The sequence below is a fragment of the Epinephelus fuscoguttatus genome, linkage group LG19 (genome assembly GCF_011397635.1).
Source record: "Epinephelus fuscoguttatus linkage group LG19, E.fuscoguttatus.final_Chr_v1".
Lineage (NCBI taxonomy): Eukaryota > Metazoa > Chordata > Actinopteri > Perciformes > Serranidae > Epinephelus > Epinephelus fuscoguttatus.
Window position 1 is genome coordinate 23,489,022 of NC_064770.1, and position 19,964 is coordinate 23,508,985.

A 19,964-nucleotide genomic window follows, 5' to 3' on the forward strand; every position below is an offset into this window, starting at 1 on the left:
AAGCAGAGAAATGCTCCGGTGTAATTCTCAGTTAAGAGTTTTTGTCCCAAACCTGGAAAGCTAATGTGGTGAGAAAGCCCAGGTGGTGTGCAAGACTTGCTGGTTTTTTTATGGCTTATATAACTCGCACCGAGAGCTCGCTGCGGGTTATCTGGGGTCCCGGAGTGTTTGTGAAAAACTGTTTTGGTTTGGCTGCGCTTCAGTGAGTTTGACTTGTACATTGTAAGGACGACTTTAGTTGCATTCAGCCTGAAGCGCCTTGTTTATCAAAATGATACCTGACTTCTTACAAAATTAAAGGAATGCTTCACCTCCAAAATTATCATTTGTATATCACTATATAAATTAGTCACCCTGTGTTTTTTACACTACAGGATGTTCTAGAAGCAAAAGAGTTGTGACTAACACATTGGGCAAAAATAACAATGGGAAAAACCATCCTTTATCATCCCTGTTATCTGGCGGTTGATCTCGCCCTCTGCTCGGAGGGTAAGGAACTACCAGATCCCATTGTTCCCCCTATTTGTGGACATTATCATGTTTCTTTGAGTTAGCTGCTGACTGCTGCTAGCTGCTTTTTAAATCTCCCTGCGGTGGGTCGCACACATAACACTTTGTCAGAACTTCCATTACTACATCCAATTACTACATCCAACTGCATTAAAAGAACCAGCATTTAGAGCATCATGCTCGTGTGTGTCTGTAGTAAACTGAGCAAAGTGTGAAACACCCTCTCCTTTTTCTTATCCAGAAGACTCTCAGACGTCTCTGCTTGACATTGTCTGAGCTTGAATTTAACATCGTGAATTATTCTGCTCTTGCCCTTAAATGTCTCAGAAGTAACCTGTGCTCGGCAGAAGTGTTCAGCTGTAAAAAGGAGAGGGAGGTCAACGCTCCCCCTCCCCCACTCCCCCAGACACATACTCTGTTTCTCCTTTACTGTCAGAAATGACAGTGTGAGTCCCATGGTGATTCCCTATGAAAAATGCATACGTGTCTATCATGTTTTCTGACTGAATGGGTTCACTCATAGACAGGAACACATAAAAAAATGTTAATTTCACCACCACTAGCAAACAACTCACTCTAGCCTCCACTTCTTTCTCGAAAATCTCTGCAGTCGCTTTCTCTCTGCGAAGCGTTCCGCAGTAATGAAGTCCTTCTAAACAGCCTGTCATACTGGACAGGTTTCCTTCTGTTCCTCCTGCCCTCTTCCCCCCGATGGGGACAGGATGTACAGTGTATCCCAGGATGGGGACGCAGTGGAGGGAGAGGGAGGGGGCTGCTGGCTGGCAGTGCCACCTGGCATGGAGAGCTGCCCAGCCTAGCAGTGCTAGTTTCTCTGCACCACCTGCTCTGCTGCCCTCCTGCTCCGATACCTGGCCCTGGAAGGCAAACCTGTCATTATCAGAAGATAAAGCACATGATATGTTTGTGTTTGTTTCTGTGTGTGTGTGCTGATCCAAGCCAACTCTCCTTCCCTCTGTGTTGCCCTCTGTGTTTTTCTGCTTTTAGTAAACCTCCGTGGGACAGCAGCAGCAGTGTTGGCTGTTCAGTCCCAGTTGGGTCACAAATGGAGTTTGAAAGCAAAGGTGTTGCTTTGAGATAAAGGAACAAGAAGTTTCATATTTATAGCTACTGTACCTGTAGCGTTCATGTGATTTTTTTAAAACACCATTTATCCATTCTTCTCTTCTTCTGTTGCGCATCCCAAGGGTAAAATTAAATTTTTTCTTTCCGTTGAATAACAATTTGGCCTTCCGTCCTTTATTTCCTCTTTTTGCGTGCATTTTTGTGTAGTAGTAGAAGAATAAGTGTGTGTAGCAGCTGGGCTTTTTGTACCTGGTTATTTACATTCAGTGGTGGGTAGAGTACTGAAAATCTGTGCTCAAGGAAAAGTACAGTTACTCCCTAAAAAACGACTCAAGTAAAAGTGAAAATTACCATTAAAAAACCTACAAGAGTAAAAATAAAAGAGTAACTAGTTAATACATTACTCAAAGTACAAGTTACTTTCCATTTTAATGTTTTTAAAGGTTTATTGTGTAGGGGTTAGGGGGGTATATTGGCAGAAATTGAATGTATTAAGTGTGTTTTCTTCAGTGTATAATCATTTAAAAATAAGAATTGTTGTGTTTTTGTTACAATTGAATGAGCTGTTTATATACCCATAGGTTTACATGTTGCTCCTCTGTTTTTCTACAGTAGCACAGAATGGACAAACCAAACACTGGCTCCAGATAGAGCCATTCACAATTTTTTTTTCTGGTGTTTGTTGTTGGCCACCATAGTCAGGAGCCCATCTGTGATGTAGCAGATGCAGTGTCATAAAAACAGTGACTTGTAATGTGAAACTGTTTATTTCAGTGTTTTTACTGGTTTAAATCACTGTATACATTTGTTTAAGAAAGGAAGAGAGCTCTGTGGATTATTTGGCTCATGAAAACCTCCAGGTGGTGCTGTGGTTAGCATTGTCGCCTCACAGCAAGAAGGCTCTTGGTTCGTACCCAGGGTGGGGGAGCCCTTCTGTGCGGAGTTTGCAGTTCTCCTTGTGTCAGTGTAGGTTTTCTTTGGGTACTCCAGCTTCCTCCCACAGTCCAAAGACATGCAGGATAACTGGTGACTCTAGATTGGCTGTAGGTGTCAAGGTGTGCATGAATGGTTGTCTGTCTCTATGTGTCAGCCCTGTGATAGTCAGGCGACCTGTCCAGGGTGTACCCTGCCTCTCCCCTAGTGTCACCCGGGATAGGCTCCAGCCCCCCCCCCACGACCCTAACAGGATAAGCAGTTAGAAAATGGATGGATTGACATATTACAAGCTGCCCTTCTCCGTCATGACAAAGAGCCTCAGAGAAAAACTCATTTATAAAGTAAAACTGCTTTATTCAGCGTTTTACTGGTTTCACCTGGTTTGTTTGTTCAGGAGAGCAGGAGACCTCTGCAGATAATTCGGCTCACGGTAAAACCTCCTGAACAATGAACACTGAGCTTAACATATTCAAAAACTCATGAAATTTTGCACACACATCACATCTGGTGAAAAATTTGACATTTTAGGGGTCTTCATGCTTGGCTGCAAAAAATTGCTCAGAAGCGCCCCCTACAAAATCTATGAAAATTTCTAGGCACATGTAACAGTCCAAGTCGTACAAAAAAGTCTCATGGAGCCATACTCTAAACTCAACAGGAAGTCAGCCATTTTGAATTTTATGTCCAATTTTGGTGCATTTTGGGCCATTTCCAGGGGTCGAACTTTTACGAACTCCTCCTAGAGATTTCATTTTTTTTTTTGTATTTCCTGCGTGTAAAAGTACTCTTTCTGTGTAAATAAATTACGCATTATTTTGCCTTCGTACTGCGTCTCCCTCTTTTTTGTCATGGCTTTAGAGCCAGGTTGTTACAAATTGGTGGTTCATCTGACCTCTTTGATCGTTTATCTGCAAAATGGTATGTAACTTCGGTATTTGATTTGTTACTGTGTTTGTTTGTGACTGTCTGGTCGCAATTGATTGGCTTGTGTGGAATGTGGATACCTGGCCCGAGCCTGACCGGACCCGTTGGAACCTGACGGGTTGGGCAGGGTTTGGATAACAAATCTGAAATTTGCTCAGGTTCCGTTGGGGTTCGGCCCACTTGACATGCTGCTGTGTTGTGCTATGGCCTACTCAAGTGTTGGAATTTGTTATTTATGTGACAACGCCTGAATGCAAAACAGGCCAATGGTTACATTTCAGGCAGGAGACAGTAAATATTCAGACTGACCCAATGAAAATGGAGGACACAGCACAAATCTTGCTATCAGGAAGTTGAAAACTGCCTAAAACCATGCAGGGAAATCGCGGTAGTCAGGTAACAAACTTCGTCGGGCTCGGTTTGGACTTAAAAATCAGAAAGTCTGTCGGGGTCGGGCTGGGCTCGGTTATGACTGTCTTGCGCGTAGTGTTGAGCACGTTTTGATACAGGTCCAAATTTATGACTGAAGTGGTCATCATAGCTGATGATGCTTGGTTTTGAAAGGATTTCCCTGAGGATTCCTGAAAGTGTGGTTCGGTGTGCAAAAGTCCTTGGTCCTTGTCCTGTGGTGCGAAATAGGTGCTTTTGTTTTGGGAGTCGCAGTGATTTGTCGTTGTATTTGGCGTGATTATTTGGGTTGCGCAGGCTGGGGGAAGGTTTTCTTTTCATGTTTGTGTAAGGTAAGTGTTGTCTGACTGGTGTGACGCAAGCGGGTAGTACCCTGTTAGGCTCAGTGGTGTTACCCCTTAAAGAGTAAATGTACTCGAGTGAAGAGTAGATGTACAGTTTTTTTAAAAAAGGACCCTGAAAAGTGCTTGTTTTCTTTAAAATAATTACCTATTTACTCATGTGAGTTACTTGTAATGTGTTACTAGCGACCCCTGGTTGGCTTTGATCAGGGCTGATGGAGGGTTTTATTGGCAGTGTCTGAAATGATTAGTGCAGTCACAACTTTGTGTTGCATCAACCTTTTTTTGTTTGTTTGGCGCACCTAGCCTCTGCACTGAGCCCCTCTTAGCATCATGCAGCAAAGGGTGCAGGGACGTCCATTGTCCCAGAAGAGCGTGGACGTGCTACGAGGAGGTGAGAGAAAGGGAGGAGTAGAGGTGATGGTGTTGTTTGGTTGCAAAGTGCTTTTCTCATGTCGCTCTCCTCTGTCCTGAACAAAAGGGCTTGGAGAGGGAGATAATGTGACTGGGCTCTCATGGGGAAAGGTTATCTACTGTTCCCCTGTCAGCTGATAGCACAGGACAGGACACTTCAAGTCCCAAAATGCCCCGAGGCCTCCGCTAATGATGCTCTTCAATTAGCCCAGGGTCATCAGAGACGGAGAGAGGCAAACACACGTACATGTACCTGTATTACAGATCATCAGGCAGATTAGCACAGGCTGACAGATGGATAGTCAAACACACACTCACTCAGCTGGAAAGAAACGAGCGACATCAAGCATGAAGTTTCCTGACCTTTTCCCCCGCTGCGAGGGCTTTAGAGCACAGCTGTATTCTGATGATGCTGGACCCTGCTGAAGTGGACAGTGGAGCCAGCTGCCGGGTTATCAGAGCCACAATTTACTGCCTGACAACACTGCAATTTCATCCGCCACAAGGTTGCATCGTAGAGATGAGAAATTGTCCGAGAATGGCCAGGAACAGGCGCACGAACATCTGCAGACTCTTGAACTCACGTAACCCCCCTCCTCCCTCCTGCAAACAAACACAGATAACATGCTGTGCACCTTTGCGAGAGCCCCTGCGGTCAATTTATCTTGCTCTTCTCCGGCTGTCAGGACTCTGCCATGTGAAGTGATTCCCTGAAACAAGCTGTCTGACCGCAAGATGCGATCAATCTAACACACACCCACATTAACCTCTGAAAGGGATGGGTATGGATTCCTGTCTGTTAGCACGGGCCACGTTCCTCTGCTTTAGCCTGGCGAAAGGGGAAATGTCTGAAATCAAGCCAGCAACACATTTATTTTGATGTAAGTCAAAGCCTAACATGAAGTGATGGGGAGGGCAGGCTGCAGCTGATCTCCTGTCACCTCCCTTAGCTTTCAGTTTGTCATTGTTTCCTTCAGCTTTCAGAGTTTTGACCCACTTTTTTCAATGCCGTGTTCCACCTCTTATCCAGTTTTGTATTCATGTCTGGCATCATGTTTGTAATTGTCTTTTATAAGTGTGTTTTTTTAATCAATATCAAGTCATTATTCTTTCATCAACTATCAAATGCTCCCCGCTCTCTCTGCCTTTCACCCTTTTCTCTCTAGTAACGTGTCGCTGTGCATATTATCAGGCTTGAAACACTTCATTATCTTTAATAAGCTGTTACAGTATTGGGGAATAGAGGCTGAATGGTCCAGTGATTTCTGTTTAGGTGGATTTGGCTCTGTCCTCGTCTTATACACTTTTATTATTACTCAGCAGGCACCACTGCTTTAACAGCAGATATAGGATTTGCATTAATCGTGACTTCAAATATATTAATAAATAAAACAGCATGACTCACATGCTCAAGTAGTTTTGTGTGTTTCAGCTCGAAAAGGACGTGGCTGTCTCTTTGACTCCATCTGGCTTGTACAAATCTCAGTGAACAGACAAGACGACGGTTACACGTCTCTACTCACAGTCATTAGGAAAATGAGACATCATTTGACATTTTCTTTGCTGCATCACGTGCATCATTTCAAGATATCGTTAAAGGGGCAGGGTGCAGGATTTAGTGGCATCAGCGAGTTGGAGAAACTTCTCCCATGTGCCAAGTGTGAACTCCCAGTTGGGATTCCTTCCATGTTCATAGTTCAAGAGGTTTTCAGGGGGAGCTGAATCATCCGCAGGGTTCTCTTCCTCTCCAAAACAAACCGATCAAGTGATAAACAACGGTATTAACACTGAATAAAGCAGTCTCACGTTAGTGTTTCTCTGATGCTGTTTGGCTCGTTGCAAACGGACCCCTTGCCCAGCGCCTACTAATGTGTGCTCACCTTCATATGCCTACACCCTGGCCGTAGTTATAGACAGAGGCATTATGTTTAGGGTTGTCTGTCTATCTCATTCTCATGACTGTGATATCTCAAGAACGCCCTGATCAACAGGATGTGTTTCAGCAGCTGGGGGCGCCTCTTTGTAATTGATTTTAATGAGAATGAAGCTCTAAGTGCCTGGCATTTTTGTCGGAGTGCTCTCAACGCCTCGAGTTGAAAAAACTTCAACTCAGAGTGGAAAAACGCCTCACATCATCCCCGCCTTTTCCCCATTGTCCAATCAGATGATTCAAGAGGCAGGCCTTCTGTTGTGGTCATGACAACAAGTTTACAGTTGGCAAACATGGAGAAGAAACTGGTGGCAGCTATTGCTGGATACCCAGCGCTATACGGCCTGACGATAGACAGCAGGTTGTCAAACTGCCCGAGTCATCCTAAAATTCCCCTGTATACATCCATCATGGAGGTGAAGCTCCTGGACCAACTGGTGGTTCTCTCCATGATCCACCCTCTTTATTAGGGTCTCATGTACCCACACAGATCTCCGTTTCCCTGTGCCCAAGAAACTATTTGCTGACAGCCTCTCACCCTCAACCAGAGCTACAGCAAGTACCCTCTGCCTCAACATTTTAGGAACTAGACACTAATTACTGTCAAATGAATAAGACAAATAAACAGTTCGTTGACTACACAGGAATGTTAGGAATTTATGGGGTTGTTGCCTGGCAACAATAAAAAGGCACAGTAGGCTTTTTTTTTTTTTTTTACCAGTGGCATTTGGTTTAAAAAAAAAATGGCACGAACGTCCACTTTGACTCAAGGATGACCTGAATAGATTTTGGTGGCCAAAGGTCAAGGTCACTGTGACCTGGTCCATCTCCTTCTCAAGAATGTGATATCACTAGAAAACTTCGTAAAATTTGGCACAAACGTCCACCTGGACTCAAAGATGAACTGATTACATTTTGGCGGTTAAAGGTCAATGTGTGACCTCAAAAAATACATTTCTGGCCATAACTCAATAATTCATTAGCTAATCATGACAAAATTTCACACAAATGTCTAATAGGATAAAATGATGAAGTGATGACATTTTAGATCCAAAAGGTCAAAGGTCAACTTCACTGATGTTTCGTAATGTTCTACGAAAACACATTACTTAACGTTGTAACTCAGGAACAGAAGGGGAGACATATGGTCAGATCCTGAATAGGTTACACCTTCCTTGGGTGCCCACCTTGACACGGCAGTAATTGTATAGATCTCCAGTGCTGCCAGGTTAAAAATCTATGTGAAGCATCCAATGTGTTAAAATTTGTAGCCTCTTCGCAGTATCATCCATATTCGAGACATATTCAACTGCCATGGCTACATCTGAGTCTAGACAGACATGGATGTAAACTGTATTTAAACATGACTGGTTCATGGAGGCATACAACGGCATTGAGGTAATTCTAGTTTCTTTGATAACCTAAGATCTAGATGTTCCAGTGGTTTTTACCAGGAGCTGAATTATCCATGGAGGTCTTTGCCTCTCCAGAACAAATGGACCTGGTGATTTAAACCAGTAAAAACACTGAATAAAGCAGTTTCATGTTAAAAATCTGTGTTTATTTATGCTGTTTGGCTCATGCCAGATGGGCTGCTGACTACGGTGGCTGTTAGGAATGGCTCTATCTATAGCCAGTGTTTGGATTGTTCATTCTGGGCTACTGTAGAAACATGGTGGTTCAACAAGGACCCATTCCCCATGTAGATATAAATGGCTCTTTCTAATGTTACGAGAACTGGACCTTTAACTGTGGTACTTTGATAAAATGCTTTGTTGAGGGAAAGACAGAAGAAGAAAAGAGAAAGCAAGAAGGAGGGGTAAAAGCAGCCCTGTTGACCCACAAGCAGAAGCAGAAGTCACTGTATGTCCTGGTGGGAGGCAGGGAGGGATTTGATTAGCAAACTAATGAAATCACAACGCAGTGTGTGTGCGTCGTGTGTGTGTGTGTGTGTGTGTGTGTGTGTGTGTGTGTGTGTGTGTGTGTGTGTGTGTCTGAGGATCTGCCTTTGACACACAGTCACACTCACACACTCTCGTCGTCCTGAGAGGCAGTCAAAAGCTCCCTACAGTTTCCCGCTGCCTCTTCTTGCTGCTGTGTCATTCTGCATCACTGGTGCGGGGAATTAGTTCTTTGTTACTGCTGTTTACCACCTTCATTTCCCAACCCTGAATCCTCATCCACCTGGCTATCGACCCAGCTACAGCGAAGCCGTCCATCTACACCTCCGCTCGCTCTGTGTATATGTGTTCGACTGGGTGTGTAGGTGGTTGGAGGGGGTGGATTTTTTTTTTGTGAGCATCTCATAATTGCACTTGTGTTTACATCCGTCTTTTTGTGTGCATGTTTTCTTTTTTTATTGTCTGCTTCTTGAGCTGCTTGTCTCTGTGTTTGCATATATGTGCGTGCCTGTGTATTGTTGCAAGTGAGCCTGTGTACCCTTGTGTCACATGTGTGGTCTCTGTGCGAGTGTGTCACAGAGTGCAGCCCCAGGGTGGCTCCGCAGAGGCGAGGCAGTGGCAGGCCTGTCTGAAGTACTTAGGCCAGACAATGCTCAGAGCCAGAAGCTGTGGCTACACTGACAGTTGAATTATGTGGCTAAGCACATGGTCACAGGTACTTACCTATGCTGCACACACACACACACACACACACACACACACACACATAGATACCTGTTGTGGTTGTGGCTTGTCACACTACAGTGCTGCAGGCTGATGGGGAGTTAAGTCACAAACACTTGGGTGGATGGAATAGCCATGTTTTAGGGCGCCAAGCACTAAGGGTGTGTGGACTGGCTGTGTATGTATCTATCTGAGCGACAAAGTTGGCAACAAATATCCAAGCAGGAAGTGAGCCATATGTCTGTGATGGTGATTAATATTTGCTCTGTGGGAGCATCCTGTAAACTCAGTGGTCTAAGGATGTAGAAAAGACAGAAGGAATCTTACAGAGAGTGTGAAATGCAGCAGGGTTGTGCATTGCAGTGCATCCTAAAGTATGCTGTAAGGTGAGTAAGACACCTTTGGTTGCTGGGTGTATGTCCGAACAGGCCAACTGGACCCAGGGGCTCGGGGGAACCTAAGCCAGAGATTCTGTGTGAGGTCGCTGTTATTAACTTTAGTGTCAATAGCAGAGCCACAGAAGTCCAAAAAAGGATGTCATGAGAAAGAAACAACCACGCTACATTTAAAGTCAGTTTTAATTCCCTTTATCTTACTATATCTTACTATATAATGACGAAAAAACGTCTGTCTGTGGGTGTGTCTGTGTGTCTGTTCCACGTTTTTCTCCTCACTGACTTGGTCAATCCATGTGAAATTTGGCACAGTGGTAGAGGGTCATGGGAGGATGCGAATGAAGCAATATTACATCAATTGGCCAAAGGGGGGCGCTATAGCAACCGACTGAAATTGCAAACTTTGAATGGGCATATCTCATGCCCCGTATGTCGTAGAGACATGAAATTTTGCACAGAGATGCCTCTCCTCATGAGGAACAAATTTGCCTCAAGAACCCATAACTTCCGGTTGTATAGATTTTCCGCCATTTTGAATTTTTTGAAAAACACTTAAAATCGATCTCTTCCTAGGAAGTTTGAGCGATCTGCATGAAACTCGGTGAACATAATCTAGGGACCAATATCTAAAGTTCCCTCTTGGCAAAAGTTGGAAAACTTACTAAAACTGAGCTTCTATAAGGCAATGAATATTGCGGAGGGCGTGGCTCATCACATAAAGGTGTATAACATCTCAAGGGTTTCACCCATCACCACGCAACTTTGTAGGCATATGACCACACATAATCTGAGGGGACCTCTCCATTATTGACCCCATCAAACAAAATGGGGGCGCTAGAGAGCTAATTTCTTATCTAGGCCTAACCGCCATATCGATTTTTACTAAACTTGGTAGATATGTAGAACAGGACGCCTCAAGGTGACTGGAGAAATTTAACTCTAATTGGCAACTGGGTGGTGCTATAACAACAGAAAAATGCCTAAAAATGGCTAAAATGCGACCGATCGCTGTGGCTCCCCCTGTGGACCAATGTTTTTTTCTAGTTTTTGGTATGACTAAGTCATGGTATGGTATGCTGTACATAATCACGGAAACTGTCAATGTGTCATTCTGTCAGTCAGTCAGTCATTCTACCAGTGCGCCCCACTTTTAAGTCAATACAACATAAACACTTTAACTATCTGCCTTTCAATGTGCTACCTCAACTACTAATGTACAGTTTTAGCCCACTAGCTATCCCACTATTGGCAATGGTACTACTGTACTTTCAATAAAGCAATCGTACTATCCACCTCACAAAAACTCTGTCTGAATACATTGCTCTTCTTGATGGGTTCAGTTGACTATTTAATCTGCAATTTCCTTTGACCTGTATCCCAAACACACACCATGTGAAACTGTACGTGGGCAACTGTGCACTCAATGGGTATGGACTAGTCTGTAGGACTTAAATTTTGTGGGGAGACACAACAGCATGTTGTATGCCTACCCACTGGCAGTGGGGGTGCTGGGGCTTTTATGCATCCAGGCCAAGGGGCCCATTGTCTCACAATCCTCCCATGCTTGTGTTCATAAGCAGTCACAAATCTGATTTTTAAGCTACTGAAGAAAGTCATCAGAATTGGATAAGAATCACGGATGAACCAACACATTATTCACAAACTCACATGCTCTTGAATTTAGAGATTTGGTGGACTTTAAAACTGCATAATTAATGCGCACAGTGAAAAAATAAGATGCTTCCAGACTGTACACAGAAGTTGTTCCAAATTACAGTGAGTCAGTATGAACTAAGAGGAATTTGTATGTTTACAAAAACAGCCAAAGGAGTTAGTTTGTGGAATAGTTTCGAGAAGGAAATGAAAATGTGCACACTTTATAGATTGAAATATATATATATATAGATGATAACTATTTGATATTTGCCTTGTTATGTTTGTAAATTACTCGTTTGAATGGTTAAATTAAAAGCATGAGTGCGTGAGAGGAAGTGCCATCGCCGGACAAGACAGACAACGAAACAGAAGGAGTGCGACTAACACCAAACAGAAGGAAGCATGGCCGGGGAGAGTCCTCCAGGCTGAGCACAAGAACTTCCAAAGCAGTTTGCCTGTTGCCTATTAATTACTTTTTCTTACGTGTATTTGAGCTTTATAACTTGAAAATGACCAAAATATAAAGTTTTGGGTGGAGTGGTCAGTTTTGTGAGCTGAATCTTTAGCTACAAGTTGCACAAACACACACACACACACACACCTTGTAGGACTGATGGAAACGATAACATGTTGATAGAAGTGGGAGGACGCAGGTGTTCAAATATTTGGCCCTGGCCTGTTCTGTCTGAAACTGTTGCTGTCTCACGGTCATCAGGACCTCACATGCATTTTCTCCGCACGGAGATACACGTGCACATGCACCTGTGGGGTACATATATGAAAGAGTAATTATCTCATTACAGAGGAAGTGGATTGAGAATGATATATGGGAGGATTTCAGCTCTCCAGTATGGAAATTCTTCCTCAGGCTACGGAGTTGGAGCTGAGAAACAGGTGTGGCGAGGAGGGTGTAAAAGAAATTACAGTGGAGGAAATGGATCTGTGGAAAGAAGTGCTGGCTGTTCATATCATGCGTGTGTCTCTTAGTGCTCTCCCTTTCTCTCTGGATGAGAGAAAAAATGTACAAAACCCTGCACAAATGCATCACATTTTTTATGTATGTATGTTTTTATGTGTGTGGAAACAAGGACTCGTATGTGTGACCTTGGCTTTTTCAACTGGGAGATATTGATATTCTCTGCTTCCCCCTCTCTTGATTCTGCTTTCATGTGAGAACCTGCTAATGTAATCCACTGAGGGAATTCATCCTGCCGGGTACTGAGCCTCGGCTGAATCCTAAAACAACCACCACACAGGGATGACTAAAGCCAACTCCGGCCTGTTCCAGTTTCATCTCAGAGTACGGAGTGATCTGCCAGTGACATCCTCCTCTCTCTTTTTCGTTTCTGTTTCTCCAGGCCTGAAGACCTTCCTAATCTCTGGCAGGAAGGTGGAGCCTCGCTCCCTCTGTAGCTGCTCTCAGTTGGGGTTGGCGGGGCCTGAGGATCCTCGGTGCCCCACTTCCAGGGTGCACACACCTGACGGAGCGCCGGCAGCCTGCACCCTGCCTCCGGAAAGTGCTAAGGTGAGCACGCACTATCTCTGAGACAATGATATGAAACATCAGCCACGTTGTTGAGGAAGTAAGTATATCTTTGGGATCATTGCACATCAATATCGCCTGAGGAGGAACACTGAGCTGCATGTTCTGCCACAGCCTCTTTGATGCTCATATTTTTTTTTGCTCTCTGTGCGCTTTTGTGTATGTGGGTGTATCAGGAGCTTTAATAAATATTTTCTCTTTTTTTTGCATGCAAGGAGCTTGCTTTTATCATGTGTGGAGGAAATGAAAAAGAAAATGGAGCTGTAACCTTGCACCCTGCAAGCGGGGAGTGTAGGGAGGGAATGATGGGAGGCAGGAGAATCAGTGGGGGGTTCTCGGTATGGAAATGAGCTCAAGCAGGGCGATGGGAGGCCCTCCTCAATTCTTTCTGCCTTTGACTGCATGCTCCTCCATTTTCAGCTTTTCATCCTCTTGCGTGGCTCTCACACAAATACCGCTCTGCCTCATGCTGACGGACCACACTCGCCGAAACCTTAAAGTCAAGGATTTACAGGGCAAGTGTGGTTTGCATGTTTAACGTAGCATGCAGGTACACAGTGTGTGCCACCTCTGGCTCCTCGATACTTAACGGTGCCTTGCTCATGTCCGTGTCATGGTCATTCATAGCACAGTGCGCAGCACAGCTGTCACACAAATCTCTTTCTCACACACACGCACACTCTCACACTTTCCATTCTGTTTGAAGAGGATGAGTGGGATGGAAATAAAGACCTTGAGCCCGCGTAGACCGTATGCCTCTTGTTTACTCTCCATCTCCTTCTCCGTTTCTCAGTGACTGCTGCCGCTTGTGTTAGCAATGTCCTCGCTGAAATAAATCATAATAAGCCAATAAAAAAATGTGAGATGATAGTAAGGCTTGTCACGGCCATGTCAAGTGTTGTCTTTTTGCTGCCGCGATGCTTCTGCATGTTTGTTTTGTCATCTTGTCATCCCGCAAGAGTTTTGATCTCGAGCTCTGCCGTCCTTTCATGTTTTCTCTGCTCGCATCCTTGATCTGTATCTCTCAATGTGTTCATTCTCTCTCTCTTTTTTTTTTTTTTACTTTCCTGCCCCCATATGCTGCACCTCCCTCCACACTACCCTCCCCAACTGCTGCCTCCCTGCAGTCTCCTTGTATATCCTGCAGTGTGGCCCTGATACCAGGGGAGGATCAGGTTTTGGAGGAAGGAGCGGTTCACAATGGCTGCCATGACGACCGCAAGACCAACAGCAGCAAGGTTAGCCTGTTGTTGTCATCTGAACCAAACAACTGAGACTTTTAATTTGTTATCTAACATGATTAATATTTGACTTTTCTCAGACACTATTATTGTGTCTGTTCACTGTAGAATGTTTCATGTTATGTTTCCCTAAAATATTGAGGCATTGTGATCCGACTCTGGTTTCATTTACTCAGGCCCAGCAGCAAAAAGGAAGGACTTAAAAATAGTTCAAAGAATTAGAACTCCATGAGTCCCAGATAAAGTGTGCCACAGACACATGCATTTAAATTGCTATGACTGTAGCGCACTCTTTAGCTTTATATTTCATATTTGGACCCCTTTATATCATAACTGACCCATTTCTGAAGCAAAGATCCATTATCACTGCTTCTTTTTTGGGAATTCAGGGCTGAAAACGTTCATTTAAATGGAAATGGTGGTGTGTTGAACACCCTGTCGTGCTCTGCAAGTGCTCTGCCTTTAAATATGGTGGGGTTTATTCTACTCAGCTTAATTCAGTTTGATCCAAAAGGACCATAGCTGAAGTGAGTGTGAAATTAAAACAAAAATGTATGCACACTAAGTAAAGATCTCGTATGATTTGGATATATGCGTCGCTGCTGAACGTGCAACACCTCTAACACACCACCAGTTCGTACCATTTTGAGGAAACATGTCATTCAACCCAGAAACCGTAGCAAACCGGTGCACACTGTTTTCAGATTCAGTGTGCCCTAACTCTTCTCTCCCTCTTCTTTCCACCAGGACTCTTCAAATCTCAAGTGCTCCCCAGCGGTTTCTGCAGGGCGCAGCCCCAAGGCCCTGAACGGCCTCCTCAGTCCTCAGCTGGAGGCTCTGAACAACAGCCAGACGTCACTGTGCGAGATGCTGCAGGAGAAGGAGAAGAAGACATGGAGCGGAGGAGCCATGGGCATGGACCACTCGGCGCTCATCCCTCTACGCTCCAAGAACTTCAGGGAGAGGAGCGACGCTCACTTTGTGGATGTCATTAAAGAGGACAGGTTAGTAACAATTAATCATAATGTAAAGTTGATCAGGATGTCAGTGTCCGTTTTAAGATACTTGATTGAAACACTCAAAATCCCAACTGAATATAACTCTCACCGCGTTTCGTCTGTGCCTGTGACAGCCTCATGAAGGACTATTTCTACAGACCTCCCATAAATAAGCTGAGCCTCACCTTCCTGGAGAAGAGCCTGGAGTCTGCTTACCGGATAAGCAACCAGGAGGAGGTGTGTGTGTGTGTGTGTGTGTGTGTGTGTGTGTGATTGTGTGTGTGAGCTTTTTTCGTACATGACATAACGGTGCCTGCATGTCTGCGTGTTTAATGAGTGCTCATGTGTGCGTATGTTTATACTTTACATTATCTAAAAATATAATGAGCTTACCGTAGCCGTCTTTAGTGTTGCTGGGAGTTTTGCAACTGTCAGAAAAAAAAACAGTGTGTTTTTGCGATGGCAGTCATCCCACCTCTGCTTTCTCCACCTGTTTGCGTCTACCCATGTTTGTGCGTGTCTTTCTGGCTGTTTGTGTTTCTCTGCGAGTCTGCGTCTTGTCTGGGAAGCCTGTTAGCTGCTGCGTTATTATGACCAGACCGGTCAAGACTGCGGCAAAGAGAAATCACTGCAGGACCTTAAAAGTAGTTTTGTGTTAGTGTGTGATGTCCTCTGCTGGCATAACCTCAGAAGTGCACCTTCACTCTGGTGGCTGCAACTGTTGCTACATCGTGTAGTTTAGAGTCGGAGGCATTGATACGAGAATTAGGATAGATTTTAGTGGACTTACTTGATGATGATTTTATTTCTGCTTGCTTTTGTCTGTTTTTTCCTCTTTCTCTCTCTCTCCCTCCCAGGTGGAAAACCAAGCAGCGGTGCAGACTTTCGCCAGTCCAATGTTCAGTTCCTTCCTGGACATGCTGCTGTGCTGCTCAGTGTTTCTGGCTCTCTCGCTGGCCTGTTTCCTTCGACCGCTCGTCACCCAGCAGAGTTTGTCCACGCCGGCGCTTGTTCTGACAGCTGTAGCCGCCCTGTTGGAGGCTGTGGCTCTGCTGTTAGCTATACGGTGAGATAGTAAAGATAGAGTATGGGTCTTAAACTATGAGACAGCCTGCGAGACAATGTCAGCAAACCTCCCCCACATGTTCAGAGTTTATTGTTACATAAGGCCATGATAGTAATGTTTTGTTCTGTTTTAATTTGTTAGCATTTTAATTTGGCCTCTTCTTCTCCACCCCGCCTGACCATAGACCAGTTCTTGTCTTTTTTTTTAGGGGGGGGAAGGGGATCTAAAGGGGAGATAGCAGGTCTACAGTATTTGCCACATATAAGTGGTCTACATCATCTGAAAACTATGTAATTAACATTGTTTTTGATTAGGTGCCCATTCAAACTTGAAAAGTTTAGAGTGTATAAGGGTTAAGAACATTGTGATGGAAGTATATGATGTCCATTCTCGTGCTCTTTTGAGCACTTGAAAATTGGTCAAAATGGTCAAAAATCCCTCAAAAAAATACAATATTAAGACACTAAGTCCTTGAGGAACATCACAGAAAATTCCATGCTGTGGTTTGGTATCAAAACCTTTCTACATTTGGTGATCTCTCTAAGAATTGCATTTTTTGGCGATTGGATGGCGAGCACTGCTGTTCTAGAAACTGCTGAGAAACCCCTCTTATCATGAATAAACCTACGAAAGCTATACATCCTCCAGATGCCTGAGGTTTCTAGGTAAGCATTGTAAAGTTTCACGAGGCTGTGATCATCCTAGAGGTCACTATAGGTCAGTTTTTACAGTGATGTCCGTGTCAAAAAATGGTCTCACTACAATAAAATGGCTACTGCTGGGAGTTACATCATCACACATGAATAAAATGGGCTTATCTTTCCAGTCATACCCAGTTTATGTAACTCCTGTTTGTGTAACTACACACTGCATGCATGTTTTTTGCCCCAAACTGCATTCAACTAGCATAAAGTGGGCATGTCTGTATAGTGGAGGCCTGTGGGTGTCCATAGAACCCATTTCATTCAGGTATCTTGAAGTGACAGGTCAAGAGACCCCCTGTGAAAATGCCCATGCCATTTGAGCATTATTTAACCCTTCCCGACAAGCTAGCATGACATGGTTGCTACCAGTGAATTACTTACATATTCTAGTTTCATAAGACACCAGTATATTAACGCTTGCTTTAAGACTCAGCTCGCTACAGCCTCTTACAGACAGAAGAGAACGCCAGCATGCCCGCAGAGTGGAAGAGGTTACGGTAATCATTTTGTTTAAAGGAAAAATCCCAACACACAAATTGGCCCTTTACTCCACATTCAACATTTAGCAAGCTGCTCCTAATGGGGCCACTTGTCAACATTAATACTTTAGTTGTGATAAACTGCGCTCTGATTTGTGCAGCACAACACACACTAAAGTGTCCATTACTTTGAGAAGACTGGTACAGAAGCGCGATGCATTCACTTGAGAAAAACACTGTTTTTCTTAATTAACAAGTTTATTATCCCAGAATTCTGAGAAAAACGATCATGAAAGAAAATCAGCTCTTAATTGTTTGAATTAACAAGATAATAATCTAGTATTTTTTCCAATTTAACAACATAATAATGTTAATACAGAAAAACAAGAGCAGTTTTTTTTTCCATTACAACTTTTTTTTTAAGAATTCTGAGATAATAATCTCGTCAATTCAGAAAAACAGAAAAAAATAATCTGTATTACAGCGCCTGATACAAAAAATAGAGAAACAGAAAGGTGTTTGCATGCAGGCTTACTGGTTTATCTTTACCTGATCAAAGTCATCAGACAACTGCAACTGGAAAATAGTTTGGGAGTTTAGGTGGATTACTGTCAATACTTACATACATTAAACAGAGTGGGAGGAGTTCTGGAGATGTTGGCACAGACATTTACTCGGCAACCAGGGAGTATTAGGAATGAGAGTTCTGGAGCAAAAACGGCCCAGATGATTTTTTTTTTCTTACATATATATACACTCACAGGCAACTTTTTCAGGTACACCTTGCTAGTACCAGGTTGGACCCCTTTTGCCTTCAGAACTGTGCTAATTCTTGGTGTCATAGATTCAACAAGGTGCTGGAAACGTTCCTCAGAGATTTTGGTCCACATTGACATGATAGCATCACACAGTTGCTGCAGATTTGTCAGCTGCACATACATGATGTGAACCTCCCGTTCCACCACATCCCAAAGGTGCTCTATTGGACTGAGATCTGGTGACTGTGGAGGCCACTGGAGTACAGTGAACTCATTGTCATGTTGAGATGATTTGAGCTTTGTGACATGGTGTGTTATCCTGCTGGAAGTAGCCATCAGAAGATGGGTACACTGTGGTCATAAAGGGATGGACACGGTCAGCAACAATACTCGGGTAGGCTGTGGTGTTTAAACCATGCTCAGTTGGTACTAAGGGGCCCAAAGTGTGCCAAGAAAATATCCCCCACACCATTACACCACCACCACCAGCCTGAACCGTTGATACAAGGCAGGATGGATCCATGCTTTCATGTTGTTTACACCAAATTCTGACCCTGCCATCTGAATGTGGCAGCAGGAATTGAGACTCATCAGACCAGGCAACGTTTTTCCAATCTTCTATTGTCCAGTTTTGGTGAGCCTGTGTGAACTGTAGCCTCAGTTTCCTGTTGTTAGCTGACAGGAGTGGCACCTGGTGTGGTCTTCTGCTGCTGTAGCAGCATTCTGATGCTCAGTTTGAACTTCAGCAGGCCATCTTCACTTAGGTCTACATGCCTAAATGTATTGAGCTGCTGACACGTGATTGGCTGATTAGCTAGTTGCGTTAATGAGCAGTTGAACAGGTGTACCTAATAAAGTGGCCGGTGGGTGTACATTTATATTATTTAGATACACCCACTTGAGTTTATTATTCATGTTGGGATCAGGCTGGGTTCAAATAAGACACTTAAGTATCAGATAAACACTTTATTACTGTTATCTTTACATCATAATAATCTGTATATCAGTAACAGTTGTCTGTTTTCCTCTCCAGTATGGCTTTCTACCTGGACAGTGTGCTGAATTGCACTCGGGTGCTGATGAGAGTGATCTCAGGCTGGGTGGCGCGTCACTTTTTAGGAGCCGTCCTGGTGTCACTGCCCACTGTGGCTGTCTTCTCCCATGTCTCCTGTGACATGCAACTCTCCATCCAGGTGGATTTTAAGTTTCATACTTTTCCTACTTTTAGAAATGGATCATGTGGGTGTTAAAAGCTTTGATTTGATTGCTGACTTCATAGCAGATTTATCTCTCTACCTCACCTGTAAGTCTACCATGCTCATAAAATATCCATATCTGACTTGATTATATTCAGCATATGTCTTTCAGTTGCACAGTGTGTTGCCTGCAGTCAGTGGAATTTATGTGATAATCTTATGGGCTCTTTTGACTAATGACTCTGTGCCCCGTATTCTCCCCAGTTCACCATGTTCATCTGCTGTGCTGTCATCATAGCTATCATTCAGTACTGTAACTTCTGCCAACTCAGCTACTGGATGCGCTCACTTCTAGCGACTTTGGTGGGACTAGCAATGCTTGTCCTGCTCTTCAGCTCCCCCTGCAGGTATGACATGATGAAGGGACAATGAAAGGAAATAATAGATTTGAAAAATGTGATGTAATTTAACTGTGTTCAACAATAGTGTGATGATAATGTGACAGCTTGCTCATTGAAATTTCAAGAAAAGAGCATATATATACAGTACAGGCCAAAAGTTTGGACACACCTTCTCATTCAATGCGTTTTCTTTATTTTCATGACTATTTACATTGTAGATTCTCACTGAAGGCATCAAAACTATGAATGAACACATGTGGAGTTATGTACTTAACAAAAAAAGGTGAAATAACTGAAAACATGTTTTATATTCTAGTTTCTTCAAAATAGCCACAATTTGCTCTGATTACTGCTTTG

The 19,964-nt window shown here is 43.7% G+C and overlaps 1 protein-coding gene across 1 annotated transcript in view; it reads left to right on the forward strand.

The window, feature by feature from the left end:
- The window catches only part of LOC125879469 (adenylate cyclase type 9-like), a 53,918-nt gene that overhangs the window by 22,708 nt on the left and 11,246 nt on the right, over positions 1-19,964 (forward strand). Inside the window, exons 2-8 of the mRNA XM_049561375.1 lie at positions 12,580-12,746; positions 13,892-14,002; positions 14,753-15,009; positions 15,138-15,240; positions 15,861-16,069; positions 19,044-19,203; positions 19,471-19,613. Coding sequence (XP_049417332.1) covers positions 12,580-12,746; positions 13,892-14,002; positions 14,753-15,009; positions 15,138-15,240; positions 15,861-16,069; positions 19,044-19,203; positions 19,471-19,613 — 1,150 coding nt within the window. The remainder of the gene's footprint in view (positions 1-12,579; positions 12,747-13,891; positions 14,003-14,752; positions 15,010-15,137; positions 15,241-15,860; positions 16,070-19,043; positions 19,204-19,470; positions 19,614-19,964) is intronic.